Source organism: Anomalospiza imberbis, chromosome 3, assembly GCF_031753505.1.
Source record: "Anomalospiza imberbis isolate Cuckoo-Finch-1a 21T00152 chromosome 3, ASM3175350v1, whole genome shotgun sequence".
Lineage (NCBI taxonomy): Eukaryota > Metazoa > Chordata > Aves > Passeriformes > Viduidae > Anomalospiza > Anomalospiza imberbis.
The window spans coordinates 47,078,037-47,094,919 of record NC_089683.1 but is presented as its reverse complement, the minus strand read 5'-3'; the positions used below and the strand labels follow the sequence as shown (position 1 = coordinate 47,094,919).

General features: G+C 38.2%; 1 protein-coding gene and 1 long non-coding RNA gene across 4 annotated transcripts in view; one reads left to right on the top strand and one right to left on the bottom strand.

Annotated features, from left to right (window-relative positions):
* Positions 1-16,883, top strand: part of LAMA4 (laminin subunit alpha 4) — a 97,839-nt gene that overhangs the window by 46,377 nt on the left and 34,579 nt on the right. For both annotated transcript variants that reach the window (XR_010997203.1, XM_068184280.1), the window contains exons 9-17: positions 2,310-2,421; positions 4,401-4,568; positions 5,315-5,508; positions 6,044-6,160; positions 7,752-7,900; positions 9,865-10,006; positions 11,049-11,145; positions 11,918-12,034; positions 12,641-12,826. Coding sequence is in view for 1 of the 2 variants with exons in the window: in XM_068184280.1 (XP_068040381.1) it covers positions 2,310-2,421; positions 4,401-4,568; positions 5,315-5,508; positions 6,044-6,160; positions 7,752-7,900; positions 9,865-10,006; positions 11,049-11,145; positions 11,918-12,034; positions 12,641-12,826 (1,282 nt within the window). In the remaining variant the exon portion in view is untranslated. The remainder of the gene's footprint in view (positions 1-2,309; positions 2,422-4,400; positions 4,569-5,314; positions 5,509-6,043; positions 6,161-7,751; positions 7,901-9,864; positions 10,007-11,048; positions 11,146-11,917; positions 12,035-12,640; positions 12,827-16,883) is intronic.
* Positions 7,773-12,466, bottom strand: LOC137470688 (uncharacterized). 2 transcript variants are annotated; one of them, XR_010997205.1, is made up of 3 exons: positions 12,247-12,466; positions 9,844-10,064; positions 7,773-7,953 (listed from the first exon to the last, which is right to left on the bottom strand). It is a non-coding gene; the product is annotated as an uncharacterized lncRNA (long non-coding RNA). The 2 variants fall into 2 exon arrangements; XR_010997204.1 differs by lacking the exon at positions 7,773-7,953 and having other exon boundaries at positions 8,509-10,064.

Below are 16,883 nucleotides of genomic sequence, written 5' to 3'. Positions count from 1 at the left end.
AAAGTGGGTGTGCCCTGACAGCTGGAAGAACCTCCTATTTCTACTTCTATTTTGTAACTTTCTACTTTAAATATGAATTAAAAGCATAAATGAATTATCAAGTCAAGTCTTCTCACAGAAAAGGAAGGAGGTAAAAAGTATGTTGAGTGTGGTTGGAGGTTTGTCACCAGTCACAAAAATCTTCCCCTCAGGATCTGAGTTCCCACCTACCCCCTACACAACATGTTTGATCTGGGATAGACACATTGCCTTTCTTATTCACATTTTGATTCTAATTAAGTGAAGTAACCAACACTAAACTAATGCAAATTGACTTTGGGAGCATTTGTACTGTATCTATTTTACATGTATGCTCTCTTAAAATTAAATTAATCCTGATTATACATTTCAAAATACATTTCAAAACTTCCAGTTTAAAAGATTTTTCATGTATCCGCTGAGATGGGAGCTTGGTTAGCACTCAAGATATTCTTAATACAGTTATAATCATAAATGTTGCATCCACATCCAGCTGACAGGGTATAAAATTAAAATCAGCTCTCATCTCCCACAACAGTTTCATTGCATCCTAGAATAATACTGCTATATGTTAAGAGAAGAAATAGGGTTCAAAATTGCTTATCCTCTATTTTAAAAAGATAATATTAAATATCTTTCTGTTGCTGCAATATACATATATTAGTAAAATACATCACTCTATGTTATTATCAAAGATAGCCACAGCTGCCATAGAACTAGATTGTATTTCATGCCTATTGCAAAGTGCCAGACCTTATATTCACTTTACCAATTCCTTCACAAGACAAATTAAAATTATACCTTAAACTAAAACTCAAATATAGGAGCAGGTAGGGGGCAAAAAAGCAATACAAAGGAAAGTGGAAGAGAAAATTTAGGTTTGTGTGGTTTTAATCAAAACTTACTTAGCAGAAAGGGCATATAAGATTTATACAGACTGTGCCTGTGTTCAAGAGAGCTTTGATTAAATCAACTCACACTCACAGCTCTGTACCTGTGAATATCTGTCTGAGCTCACACGCCTCAGTGTCCCTCTCTGTAGCTGGTGGACAGACTGATTAAGGTGTTATGTTTTCTACGAATATTTAGTGAATTTGGATAATAACATTTCATTTGCAGTATTATCTGGGTATTTCTTTCCTCATTCCTTAGTTTTACTGTCCCTGAGCAAATAAATTCAGCATTTCCTCTGGTCTTTTCTCCCTGGTTACTTCTAATGCTAGTTCCACATCAATACTTGTGGTTGCTTGTAAGGCAGGGAAATAATGACCCCAGACTCTGACAGTGGAAGACCACAATAGTAATTCTGAATATATTGAGCTTTATGCTATTTCAGGGTACATTTATGGAAAATGGGTGCTAGGGCCTTGAGTGGGTTTTGCAGAGACACGCAGCATTTTCTGTTCAGAGCATTTTATGTGCAGGTCTCCACGTCTCAGGGGTTGCTGCAGATTCAGATCTAAACCACAAAGGCAGAGTGAATGGACCAACTGTAGGCAAATCTTCTCACAAAATATAACTCCTGTAACTACCTGTAACTCACAAAGTCTGCATGGGATGAGTTTTGAGTAAAACAGCACATAGCTTGATCCTCAATATTTGGAAGATGGGAACCAGAAGCATTTCTGGTTCTACTAACCATTTCACTTGTTCTATCAGTCTCATAACCCTTACAATTTATTTTATCATTATGCCCATCCCTATTAGTGGTGCTGCCCACCCTGGCTCTGCCTTCAAATGCCTCCTGGGGCCTCCACAAACCCTAAGTAAGAGAACACAGTGCAGAGTGCAGCCCCCAACACAATGTAGTACACGACCGTATCTGTGCTCTTCAGAGTATTTTCAATCCTTGGGCTTTTTCTTTTCTTTAACAAGTTGCAGAGCTGGGATATCACTTGAGGGAAACACAAATCTAAAAAGAGTTGGGAGCTTGACACCTTTTTCTTCATTCTGTTCGCTTCTCAGGAAATGCCATACCCAGCAACAAAATGAGCCAAGCCCACTGAATACCTAGGAGACTCAGCAAGATAGAGTTTTACAACTATACCTAATTTATGAAAATTTCATTGCAGCAAATGATGGATAAATATGGAACAAATTTTAATCTCTCACTCTGCAATTCTGAAAACACTGACAAGACAGATCTTCACTTTGAACACCTTTAAATACTACTTCATATGATAAAAAGGACTTCCATGTGCTCACCAGGATAAAGCAAAATGTGTGTTTATACTGCTCATCCTCACATCTGAAAAGAAATTTATTGTTTACCTCTCATGGTTTATTCATAGGGAAAAGAAGCATCCAGCAAAGGCCAGCTGGTACAGAAGGAAACCACGGAGATCAACAACCGTGCTTCTCAGCTTGTACAGCAGCTCAGTGATGTAAGAGATAACATTGAAGGTAAATAGATTCATTTCTGGTTCATCTCAGTGTCAAGAATGTATTAATTAAGCCTTCATGTACTAATGGATCATCAAGAATTTTTACTGTCCTGTATATCAAAGGAAAATCTTCTGATATATAGGACAATATGCAATTTATGGCAACAGTGAACACCCTCTCAAGCACACCTGCACACAGAAAAGATTTCCTAGTCAGAGATAATCATCTTCATCTGGAATATCTATGATATACCATTACCATCCTGAAATATAAAAATGAGATTAAACCGATTGCAGCCTCTTCTTCAGTACCTGCAGAAAGCAATGAAACCCCAAATCAATGTACTCAAAAACACCCCTGTCCCCTGTACACCTGCAACATGAAAGCCTCCATCATGCTGCAGAACAGATTTCCCCCTGTCTTCAGCAAAGCCAACAGCATGCCAAAGCTGTCTATGGCACCAGAATAGAAATGCTGACTGCTAGCTGAGGTTAAACAGCCCTTTTCCAATTGAAAATATTTGATTAACAGACCTGATCAGTTCTATCTTGGCAGTTATTGCATGCCATCTGGCAACTTGTGTAAGGAAGAGTGGTTACATATCAACTGTTATCCTTGCTTATCCTTACCTCCATGGGTGCTTCATTACTTTCTCTCAGGAAACATGGTTAATATGTCCCATCACAAATAAAAGCCAGGCTAAGACCATATAGTATATTTTATTTGTACTGTCTCTTTACACCTCTGATGCCAAAAAACTATTGACTGTCTGTCCATCTATCACATTTCATTTCTACAATTTTTGAGTAAAAGTGTCAGCATGAGCCTCACTGTGTGTCACTAACAACCATGGTTGAGGTCTGTGGATCATCCTTTTGTATCATTAATTGGTTTGGAGCAGGACAGGAACCACATAAGGCAGATATGCATCTAATTTGGCACACAAATAGCACAATCACATTAAGTTGTTATAGAAGAAACAATGTCCATGGCTGTGAATAGAATTAAAACAGTTAGAAACAGGTAAGTGAAAATTATTTCCACCATGCTCAAAACTGTTCTTCTACAGAGGCATCACCCATGTGCACACACACGTGTGCCAGCATAAGAAAAAAGAAATCCATGGAGCCCTGGTCATCACCAGTTTCTGCTCAGTATGAGCCTTTAAAGCTTCACTAATGAGCTCAGGGCCCAGCAAGAGCAGGCATACAGACACTCTGCCAAAGAATCAGTGGTGCCACAATTACACACCTATTTTTTATCAAAATCTTCAATAAGAATAATGCTGGTTTTGCCAACTTTGTTTACCCACAAAGCTAGTGACAAGCGCTAGCCAAAGGCACACACATCACAGGACATAAAAGAGGATGTGATTGGTATTCAAAAGGCCAGGGAGTGAGAAGTGAGCAAACTTTGTAATGATTACATTGGGAATGGGTAAACTCAATTTCAGCTGCAGGGATACAACAATGTTTTTTGAACTGAGACCAAAATCTTGAAATAGTATCTATCTCCAAACCAGCTAGGCAGCATCAGGCCAGAAGCCATCTGTTACCTCCTTAGGGTGCCTCAAACTTCTGCAGATGGAAAATGAGGTTACTTCAATCTCCTTAGCATTGTTATTATTTTATAAACAGCAGCACCTAAAAACCATGATCCTAGATGAAAGCCCCAGCCAGCTACATGCCACAGAATCCAAAATAAAATTATTATCCCAGCCTATAAGAAATGTCAAGCCAAATAATGCACACAACCCACATCTGTTTAATCCCATCCTCTTCTGATGAGACCTCCACATGTGACAGAAAGTGTGAATTATTTACTGGTTTAATATTAAGATTGGATTAAACATAATAATTATCTACTATGGAGTTGAAGATAATTAAAACTTTGTTTTGCCATCAGTATCATCACAATTCACAAAAGTAGAAGTAGTCCACAGTATTTATTTCTGTGTAGTCATACTGAATCAACCATCTGTTCCCTTTTCCCCCTAGAAATCAGCAGCAAGTCAAAATACTATGCAATTCAACAAGAACTGAGCCCTGAAGAAATTGCCCAGAAGCGGAGCGTGGCTGAGGAGATGCTGAAGGAGATCAAACGTCGAAAGCCTTTCACTAATCAGAGGCAACTTGCAGATGAGGAGAAAAATGCAGCAGAGGAGTGTGAGTTTTAAGTCAGTTTTCCTTTCAGCCTTGTGCTGATGCTCAGCTGGCAGGTGTTGGGCAGCTCTAGGTGTACTGCTGGGCCCTTGGGGAGGACCAGCAGGCACTTGGCAAGCACCAGCTGGTGTGCTGGAGATGCTGCTGCTCCCAAATTCCTGCCCCAAGTCCCTGCTGGTGCTCGGTGCTCCTCACAGCCGAATGGAGAGGAAAAGGTCTGTGTGTCTGTGTGTGCCTGTGCACTGCAGCACCTCAACAACAGCTGCTTAGGAATGTTCATGGCAGGGCTGGCATTGCTCATGTGAACATCTTCCCCCCTGCCTATGGGGACAGTGAACACCAGCAGAGAGAGAAAAGCTGCTGGCATGGGAAAAAGTGGGAGCCTAATTCTCACAGCTTAATGAACATGAGTCAGAACATGAGGCATAAAGACTGTCTTCTCCAGAACAGGCTGCCTAGGTTTAACGATGAAAAACAAATGAAAAGCAGGCAAAGACATATCTAGTTTCTTTTAATAAAATATATTTCAGAGGGGGGAGTAATAGGATTAAAATGAAATAGTAAAATGAGAGGCATTTTTCCTTCTCAAAAGAGGAGGGAAAATTAAAATCTAGGTATATAATCCCTCAAATGAGCTTTACAATATGTGTTTTACTGTCGCCTGAGTAAAAGTAAAGAAATTGTTGTATAGGTGAAGTTCTGTCAGAAATCCAAGCTTTGGATTTATTGGCCTCTTATTTTTCTCCCAGTGCTGCAGCAAATTGAAGCATTTCACGAGAAGTACAATGACACCAGGTCCCTGGTAACTGATGTGCTGGAGCAGCTCAGCGAACAGGATGTGAAGCTGTCAGACCTGGAGGAGGCATTAGGCGAGGCACTTGACTATGTTACACAAACGGAGGATATAAACAGGGAAAACACAGCCAGGCTCCAAAGGCAGGAGGTACTGTGCACTACATTTATCATAAGTGTTGACTGTGAACACTCCATCTCTGCCACTGCTTAAAACAGTAGATTATACACAACTTAGATTCAGGAATCACATTGGCTTTACTACTGACAAGGAAAAGAGATCTTTGCACTGTAGATTTAAAAAAACTCCAGAAAAATATAGTCTCCAGATGACTATGAAAAATCCATGTTTCATTTGTCTCTGCTGTGCAATGAATAGTGCTTCATTCCAATAGCATCTTAGGTTGTAACATAAAATGAAATTGATACTTTTTTTAATCATCCAACATTTCTTTCACAAAACAAACAAACAAAAAGTAATTCACATGTAGCAATTGTATGTACAAAAAAAAGTAATTGTATGTAGCAATTAGACATGACTTGGAAAATCAGATTTCCAATATGTCTAAAATCTATTTAGTTCACCACTATCTTTTAATTAACTTCAGCACGTTTAAGAAAAATTATTAACATATCAAAGCACAAATTGTATTGGATGCAATTTATGTTTTGAGCTTTCTTTTTAGAAACAACATGAGAAGACAAAAGAGCAAATGGATGAAGTGAACAGCATTCTGCTCAGTGCTACAACTATTTTGGAAGGACCACAAAAGGTCAATTCTGAGTTAAGTGAAGTAATAAAGGTAAGTGCCTCAGTGGCTTGTTTAAATTATACATCCAGATTTTTTTTAAAATCATATGTTTAGATCACTAGTGGAAAAACTCTTCTTCTTTATACTGCTTCAGTGAAATACTGGTTAATATTCCCTGAAAAAGGAGATGGTTTTCCTGGATGAAAATCTCTGTTATTACAATTTACTGCCTAAAAAAATTAATTCTAGTATAAGGACACATTACTGTAGGCAAAGCTTAATGAAAGATTTTGCTATAGAGTTCTCAATTATTTCATTACAGGCAGCTGCCAAAAGATGTTCTGGTAAAAGACTGCATTATATGCTAAATTCCTTTCCTGGTGCTTATGAGTGAGCATGGAAGAACACTAAAGATCCTGGATATCAGCATTAGAACCGGGCACTGTGTCAAACATATATAACCAAATTGTCATATAGAAATCCTTTTCTGGAACCGTAGACTACCATCCAGTGTTTCGAATCAGACATGGTGCAGAAGGAAATTTGTATAAATTTTTAGGGTTTAGCTCTTCTATGAGAACATGAAGAAAGTAAAACTGGGAATTTGCTAATTAAAATATTTACCAAAGCTGCTTTCTTTCTTCATGACTTATTTTAAAATGTTGAAATAATTGAAGAAAAAATAAAATTTTCCACAAGCATTCATTTTGGTCGCAGTTGCCCACTTCTTGACACAAAAGCATTTACCAAAAGTCATTAATTTTTCTTTGAAAAAATACTTTGAGAAAACAGAATGACAACTTACTTTGTAACTATCCCTGTGTTCAAGCAGTATGTTGGGGTTTTTCTCTGGTGTTTTGTCCAAAACAAATTGCTGCAGTTTATCATTTTGGGTTCCCCATTGAGGATGTTCACACTGCAAGGAAGGAAGCACGATGCAAACATTATACATTGTCCGTCCTCATCAGCAACAAGTATTTTCACATTTCACTCATTCATCCTTTTCCCTCTCTCTGTTTCATGCTTTTTCATGTATTTTGAAACACATTTATAATCACATTTTGCCACATTTCTAATCTTCAAACACATTGGCAAGCTTGTGTACTGAAGAGAAGGTGAATGCAGGCCATTTGGTCTTTCCACAAGTATTTAATAGAAGGAAGAAACATGGCTAAGGCAAAGGGATTCTACTTCTCCTTGCCTATACATACATAGGTAGTATTTAGGTGGACTGATTTACAAATTAGACTAATCCAAGATGTCTTAGCATGAGGAATCTGTCTGTACAAGGAGGCAGGAAGGGGACTTCGCTCTGAAAGACTTGTCTTTGGCACAATTCTGGAGCAAACATACAAGACATATAGTCTTTTACCATATTTTTTATTTTATGCATCTCTCTCCAATGCCTTCTTAAGTGATTTCTGGAATTTTTATTGATTTTCATCTTCCTGCATTTGTCTCTATACTGGCATTCACCATTAGATCTTTCTTCTTTTTCTCTTAGAGATGTAAAATAAAATAACTATAACAGAAATAAAGGAATATTATAATAACAAAAAGGGTAAAAAAACCCATAATAATCAAAATACAGACTTGATTTTTGCAACTTTCATCTTTACTCCCTTCCCTGTTTTTTTTTCAGAATGCTTCAGGGTTCTACGCAGAAATAGATGGAGCAAAAAAGGAACTGCAAGAAAAAATAGCCAACCTGTCCCTGTTTGATGATGATCTGGTAGAAAAGGCTATGCATCATGCACAAAACCTAAGAAGACTTTCTGATGAGCTGGATGGGTAAAATTTCACTTCAGCAGACTCTGTTCATACAAGTGCCACTTACTGAACAGCTGAAAAGACAAGCAGAAGCACAGTGACAATAAATAGGCACAAAACAAATCAGTGTTAAGTCACGTGTAAAAGGACTTGTCATGGTCCACACATAAGAGCTGAAGTTGAGCTAAGCAAAAGCTATGAAACTTTTTAAAGAATAAGTATATATCTTGCATGACATTCTCTCTAGTCTAATTGGGCATGTTCCCTTTCTCTTCCAAAAGAATAGGAAAGGTGGATTAGTGAAAAGTGAAATAATACAAGCAAGATTAAATGTGGTCTGCAGAAACTGCTCATGTCAGTAAGTTCATTTACATTCAAAAATGGTTAGCATTACAGGGTACAAAATGAGCTTTGAGATAATTTTTATCCAACAGTTTTACAGATGGAGCAGTTCTGATGCTCAGTAGGTTGTGTCCCGCTAAAACTGGCTCACAACAACATCAAAAACTTATTGTAAGGCTTTATATTTTGCTGGAAGATACTAAATACATCTACATTGCACCAATTTACTAAAAAAATCACTTCTAAATAAATTTAATGATTTTATTTGCAACTAGGACTATCCATGGAAAAATCACTGCCGTAAATGAATTCTTAAATAAAATGTGTCACCAAAATCTACCTTAAGTAATATCATAGGCATATGCTTTTGGAAGATAAGCTTACAACTACTGTTCAAGTATATTATCTAAATACCAGTTGTTTCTTAATATTTGTATGCCCTAGATAGGAGATTAAAATAGAGGGAAAAAATAACAGATGGTCTTCTTTTATGCAATTGTATAAAGCTGACATCTGAAACTGTTCTATAATGACACACAAACTACAGGAACATAAAAACCAAACAATATGCTCAGTCTGAGATCATCTAACTGGGGACAGCAGACTAACTTGAAAGAAAATACCCCATATAGCTACCCTTCCTCCTTTACCAAAAGAATTTTAAAATTATTATTAAGTCCAACACATTAGGAATTTCACAAAAAGCAAACAAAAGTAATTACAAAATACCCAGATGGAGTAATGCTGACTCTATTATTTGTTGAGAAGATTGTCCTGCAGTGAGACTTTAATCCTTTAAAACATTTAGCCTGTCTTCAAAACATTTTGGTTTTATAGGTTTGCTTTATTAGCCTGTTAGGCTTTTATTTGATAGAGTTTATTGTTTTCCCTTAAGGGAATTTAGCAGAAAATTCTTGCAATAATGCTGAATCTGGAAATTTAATACTCTCTCAGTGTGCAAACACTTTGAAGTGAATGAACACATGCAAATAAATCTATATTTAGAACCTATTTCTAAAATATACTTTGAAATCTGCTTATCACCAGAACATTAAAAAATAATATTTATTCAAAATTGCTAACAGATGAATGTTGAGCTCTGAACTATCTTCTGTTTGGAATCTCCTCTGAAGGCCAGTTATCACCTAACACACAGATCAAAACCATGCCATCAAAGGTTTCTTTCAGTCTATCTTCCTGCAAACTCTCATGGCTAGGAGTAGTTTTTCATCTGATACTCCCCTTTTTCCGTTTACCTTTGGAATATATAAACAGGACAGTGACACATCTGTCCTGGTCACTGGCATACATAGGTCTTTCCATTCATGGATAGGAATTATTCCTAAAGAAGGATTACTGATAGACCTGTTATTCTGTTAGTTTATGGAATATCTAATCTAGAAAAAAAAAGGTAAAAACTGAGTAGTCATTTGTTGCTGCTCACATAAATGTTAAGGGCAAAATTCTCAGAGTTAATGGCAGGGAAGATTCTTCTATCCACACAGTTTTCACCTGCTTCAGATGGGTCAAACACAATGAAGAGAATACCAGTTAGGCCAAGTACGTTTATGTGTGTGATTATGTAGTCAGAAACTACTTTGATTCAGTTTGGTTTCTTTCACCTTTTACTCTCTTTTTAACAGGAATTTGTATGGTGTTGATTCAAATGGTTTGGTACAAAGGGCAATCAATGCTTCAAATGTGTATGAAAACATTGCTGGTTACATCGAAGAAGCCAATGAGGTTGCATTGTTGGCACTGAACACAACAAACCGGGTCAAGGATGTAAGTAATTTTCATAATACCAGCTTTTACTTTACAATGTTTCAGGGACTTCAGGCACCTAAATGTAAAGAAAAAATAACTTTTGTTGTCTAGCAGTATTGAAGTTCACACTGCACAGTTTTTTCCTTTATTATTTCCTGAATTAAATCCCATGTAGTTAATTATTCTTCCAGTCTGAAGTCTCCTGGCATTTGAAAAGACACAAGAGGTTTTTCTGTCCCTATCCCATAGGGTGATGCTGCTCTGTGTTGTCACTCACATTGAGACATTTCTGTGAAATTACAGACAACTCCCTACTCCTGTGTGAACCTGAGCTGGCATTTAGTGCTTGAGTCCCCCTACTTCACTGAGTGCCATGTGGCAGGAAATGTGCTCAGGACAACACTGCATCTCATAGATAATCAGGCTGAAATGGGACAAAGCCCACTCAAACACTCAGTGTAAGGAGTAGGATGCTAATTTTTTCTCTGGTCTTATTGTTCAAGAATACTTCACATGTATTTTTTGTATGCCTGTAGTTACCAGTCTGTATACATGCTATTTACCAGCAATTTATTAGTGGGATAGCAAGATAGTTTGGGTAGATTAAAGGGGTCTGAACTCCAGAGGGCTAAGGGATTTCAAGTCCAGCCCTCTGTTTCCAGCATACTGCTGCAGACTGCAAGGCAGCTCCCCATGAAGTGAAAGCATTTATCACCTATCTGAGATGACAGTAGAAATTAAGAGTCACAGTTCCTAAATAACAGGCAGCATTTAGTCATGTTGACTAAACTGGAGCTGATAAATTTTCTCCATCTTTGTTACTCAGTAGTGTTGTTTGGAAAACCATACACTTCTCTAAAATTTCTTGAAACAGAAAATTTTGCTTTTCACTTTTTTCCAATCCAACTGCCAATCTTAAATATTAACAAAGCAAATGAAACTGCAGTGACTTTGCAGTTGCATTTATATGAAAGTAAAATATTGTCCACAATTAATCTCAATAAAGTGGAATATTTGATAAGGATTATTCTGACTTTCGTTTTTTGGAACATGCTTGTAGGCTGCAGTTGGAATTGATACTCAGGTCATTTACCATAAAGGTAAAAGTGAAGAACTTCTCATCCGAGCCATGCAGCTACAACGGACAGCACATGACAGTAAATATACATCCTTTCTATTTACCCAATCAGCTTTTAGCTTGCACGTTAAAATAAATTTCAGAAGCACATCACTAAGCAGAACTACTGCTGCAATAGAATAGGTTATTGATTGAATGTACCACACAAAGTACTTGAAATGGCCATGGGCACAGTTTGAGTAGCTCGTGTTTTGTCCTCCTACTAGATACTGATAATTTATTTCATTCACGAAAAGTCCATTTCAGATACAACTACCGTTTTAATATGTGACCCTGCAAACTGTTGTTCACTGGTAAATATACTCAATTAAGTAGTTCAATTAAAATCAAATCACAGCAGCTTAAATGTTCAGAAGGCTGGATTTCACCAGTGGAGGGTAATAATAAATGTAAAAGTAGTTTGGCCTTTCTTCACTGCAAATGAAAGAAAGATCTAGAATTACAGGACTACCTTCTAAATTTCTCAGGACCTTTTGAGTTCCTTTAAACTATTCCTGTGTACCAGTTGCAGCTATTCTCAGCACTTTTGGTAAAGAAAGGAGAAAGAGTACTGACTGGAACACAGCTCTCCAGATTTTTGGAAGACACCCTGTGGCAAGCAGGGGTGCTGCAGGGCTGTTTTTTCCTTTAGATTATGTAAAGAGTGCAAGTATGTCCTAAATTAAAAGAGGCCATGGTATACTGTCCATGGTATAGTAAATGCCTAAGGACATACCTCCCCAGCACTGAACTTACCTTTTCAGATGCCACTTGGATGCCCCTCAGCTGTACCTCCCCTTTTCTCCCCACAGGCAGCGGTCACACCATTGCAGACACCAGCTGGCAAGTCAATGGCACTTTTGCCAGAATGAATGCCCTGCGGAGCCAGCTGATGAGAGCCATTGCAAAAATGCAGTCAGCAGAGACAGGTTGGAAGAGGAACTTCGTCTCTATGATGTTTTATCTTTATACATTCAAGAGCACATTTTTATCTTTATGGATATGAAGTTGCTACTAAGAGTTCAGCACTTAAAAGAGTTTGGCTGAAACTACTAGACGTAGATATCAAATATCCAGCTTTAACACTTTCATAATGAAATTAAATGTTTTGTCACTGAAATTATTAACATTCTTATTGAACCCTGTGCTGGTCTTGCCTGTGGTAGAGTTAATTTTCTTCACAGTGGCTAGCATGGGGCTGTGTTTTGGATTTTTTTAAACACAGAATTGATAATACAGAGATGTTTTTGTTGCTACTGAGCAGGGCTTACACAGAGCCAAGGCCTTTTCTGCTTTTCACGCTGGTAAGGAGACTGGGGACGCATGGCAGGCTGAGAAGGAGCACAGCCAGTACAGCTGAAGCCAACTGACCAAAAGAATATTCCATTCCATATGACATCATGCTCAGTGTATATAAACTGGAGGGAAGAAGAGAAAAGGGAAGGGGAATACAGAGAGTGGGGAGGGATGGAACACACAACACACTTGAATATTTGAACAAGTTCATTTCCTATCACTCCCTATTTGTTCTGTAGTGGAGGCCAGAGAGCGTTTGGAGCAAGCTCAGCTGAAGACTGCAGAGGCTGTAAGTGCTACCACAACAGTAACACAGGCTACCACCCCCATGGATGAGAACGTGAGGTTGTGGTCCCAAAACCTGCAAGACTTCCAGCACAATTCGGAGGCATTTGACAGTGCTGTGCATTCAGCTGGGGATGCAGGTATGGTGACCTGAAGTTTGTTATTCCTCAGTGTTAAAAAATCAGGGAATCATTGCAATAACATGTTATATGAATAGTTTGCATTGCATATTAATCACATATAATCTTCTAGTATTTCACCTCCATGAAAATTTTCAAAAATTAGCAGTTGTCTAGGTCTTGGCTATATTTTAAAAACACTGGATGTTCAGGGACTTTCAAAAATTATTTAAACATTTAAGTGCTGAAGACTTACTGAATTCTAATTTGTTTTTATTGGGGTACCAAGACCACACTGAATGGTAAACAGCTTGTTTAAACGCTTCTTGCTATTATGGTTGGTGATTTAGGGTTTTATGTCTGTTTGCTTTTTAACATTGAGAAGCATTTGAAAACAGAGCCCTTTTGTCTTCAGGAGTGCAAACATGGAGAAGAAATGGTCCCTCACTTGATGAGCTTGTAGTCTAAACAAAGGGGTCAAAGAGGATAGAGGAAATAAAATATTTAAGTGGGATGATTTCTGGAGAAGCTTGTAAACATCATGTTAATTCCACTTTTATTATTGGAAACATTGGAAAACATTATGAAAATTTTAAGGCAAATAAAAAGACAAAAGAAAAGCTAAGGCAGACTACAAAATTAAAATGAAGATGATAGGCAAGAGTAGAAAAAGAGACATGAAGAAGAAGCTGAAATAAAGTGACTTTAGAAAGAATGAAAAGAATAATTGGGGAAGAAAATAATCAATTTAGAAACAAAAATATTTGGAATAAAAAATTGATTACAGCATCATTACTTATTGCTCCATGTATTCTTGACACTGTTCAGGAGACTCACTAATCCCAAGATATTTATGGCTAGGGAGGCTGGAAGTCCAGAACAAGTAATTTCCTTAACATGTTTGATGATACCATCAGCTGCAGACCTGTTCAGTGATGTCTTGCCTTCGAAAAGTGCCCCAGAGAAATTCCATAACTTCATTGACTCTGTCTCCAGAAAGTCTGAATCTCAGATCTGCTGCCCTAAATCCCTTCTCCTTCTGTCAGGAAGTTTGCAAGTGTCATTTTACTGCAAACGGTGTTAGGAGCATCAAACCCAACATTGTTTCTAGTGTTCCAAAGTCACAGTCTTCCCTCTCAGCTGGGGAATCACAAGAGTCATGTTATTTTCAGAATTCCATTATCAATAAGACCCTTACCCCTAGTATTTTTGGCTGAGTGCTCCCAAGAACAGGTTTAGAAGTAGTTCCCTTCACAGGAAGAAATTCAGTGCTATTCAATATCCCAATTTCTGGCTCCATAAATTGGCCTCCAGTTCCTCCAGAACTGGAGGAAACTCAGATTTCTCTGAGCTTTTAATCAGAAGGGAACAGTGAACCTCTCCCTCTGGGAATGGGTAAGCTCACTGCTAGTCACTGCACAGAGCTCCATAAGAGTGTAGTTAATATAATAGCACTTGGATTGGATTGCATTGCTGTAAAATGTTTTTGATCACCACAGAGAAGTTTAGGCTATGGGCTCTAATTACCATGTAAAATAATGCAAATGTGGATATGATTGGCCTCCCAGGAGGGAATGGTATGATGAAAAACTTCCAAGAGAAACAGTGTGCTATAGCTTACACATGAAGCTGCTTTTATTCACCTTTACACTTGATTTATATTTAACATTTTCCCTTGCCAGCTTAGTGGGTAGAACAACAACACAGACTGCATTTGGCTCTTCATGCTCAAAAAGCCAGTAGACATTCAGGATTCAAAAAAACTGCTCATACAAGCTCCTATACTGGAGAAAATACTTACAGTGGCATTTGAGGTGCTCTGTAAGAGTGAACAGAGTTAAAATGATCCAGCTCCCTTGGTTATGTTCCCAAAAAGGAACCAGAACAGCTCCTATGTCACGTGCCTGGAAAAAATGTCTTCTCTGTGATGGTGGGTTTGCAGGTCAGAAGTCACCTTGAAAATATTTGTTCATGTCCAAGCTCCTGGAGGGCCTGCTGACCACAAACTACCTGTTGGAGAGATGCTAGTATGCAACCTACAGCTAAATGTGCCCTAGTACACTTGTGGAGGAAGCTTTTCCATGGCATTTTTGTTCTGAAGGCATTTGATTTGTTTGTTTAAAGGTATGATGAGGTGGTTTTGCCAGAAACATGAGGTGGAAATAGCTGAGGAGATCAGTGCTACACAGGAGGCTGGCACAGGTAGTGCTCCAGACAGATGTGATTGTGATTCACAGCCCAGGAAGACAGATGGAGATATGTCAGGCATGGTGGAGTATTCCCAGATCAGCTGTGTATTCTGCCAGGAGAGGTTGATCTGACAGAGCAATGCCCATCCAAGTCCAAAGGAAAGTCACTACAAATGTTCAGACAGGTGTCTGGAACACCAAAACACCCGCTCTTCATGCCAATAACCTACCAGAGGAGCTGAAGCCTCTAAGCTGGCATGTCTGCACTGCCCTTGAATAAAGCATGCACTTGGTGTTTGGAAGGGGGAGAGCTATCTTGGCTGTGCAGTTTGTCCGAGAATAGCCCACGTTGCCATTGTACAGAAAACTGGTAGGCTTCAGCAGAGAGTGTGACAGACAGTTTGGGAAGGAAAACATAAAAGGGGAAAGTGTCTGGAAGGTTACAGTCAGGGTATTTCCTCCTTGACAATTTCCCTTGTATTCTTTTTTATATTTTATCACTGGGTAGGACTAGTTTTCCACTCTCACCTTCATCACAAAGACAAAAATCAAAATCAGTGTTCTTCTGTGTTGGAGAACACCATTATAAAGGCCAAGAGGAAGAGATTTATATTGAGATTTCACAATAGTTCTAGTAGTTACAGGTTTTAGTTTTGTGTTTCCATGTTATAGTAGCATTTCAAGTTTAATACATCAAATTTCAAACAGAAAAGCCAGGTTTTAAGACAGTGAATCAAATACAATTCCAATTCAGTTGCAGATTATTAAAAACAAATGGCTGCAATTTGCTAAACAATTTTTTGAGATTGCAGTATTTTTGCCTTAAAAATGGAAAATAGTAAAGGAAGCTTCCTGATTTGGATTTTGTTGGGGCTTTTTAAGCATAAAATTTAACACATTTTGGCATCATCAAAATTTACTGTAATTCTTTGAGGATTCATTAAAATAATGATATTTTAACATAGAGTAAGTTTTATATAGAACAGCTGATTACTAATTCCCACTACGTAAGGCCTTGCGGGACTAAATGGAAAAAAATTGAGGGTTTAAAGTTCTATATGACCCACTCCTAGACTGAACTTGGAAAGTAAAACACAAATGAACACAGCCAAGCAGAGACAGGGCAGGACTGGCAAATACAGATTTTTCACTCTTTCCAAAAACAAGCAGACTTGTATGACTCCATGGAATATTCTCCTAGTCTGGGTTGATATGAATTAGGCTGAGGCTTATTCAGTGCAGACTGGAAGCACAGAAAAGTGATTGGAGTCTGCTCCTCCTCCCCTGTTTTTTATACAGTCTCCTATATCGGATGATTAGCCCCTTTACTTGCCTCCCTGCAGTCTTCATCAGAGATGTTCAAGGCCAGGTTGGGTAGGGCACTCAGCAATGTGGTCCAGTGCAAGGTATCCCTGCCCACAGCAGGGTGCTTGGAACTAGGTGATCTTTAAGGTCCCTTCCAACACAAGCCCTTCTATGAGTCCCAGCCAAAGGTAAAAATATGACGGGAAGAACACAAGAGCAGGTGGATGTAAGTTGGCAGCCCCTAAAATATAACTTTAAACCCTACAAATGTGACCTTAACCTTTACAGTGAATCCATGTCATTAAAATTAACTCTGAATGCTGGATCTTTCTTATATGCATGTAGCTTGCAGCTAAAATCACATTTCATTATACTCAGCTTCTTGTACCTACATTTAATTAAAGATGAAAAATGATGTGATGTGTAAATATCCTTCAAAGGGCAGCATGTCATTGGAATCTGATGTGATAAAATTGGATTATAATTAAGGGTAGTTATTTTTCCTTCTTGATAACTTTTCTGCTTATCTTCCTGGGAAAGGACTTCTCTCACTTTGAACACAACAGAGCCCCTGCATTTCCCTT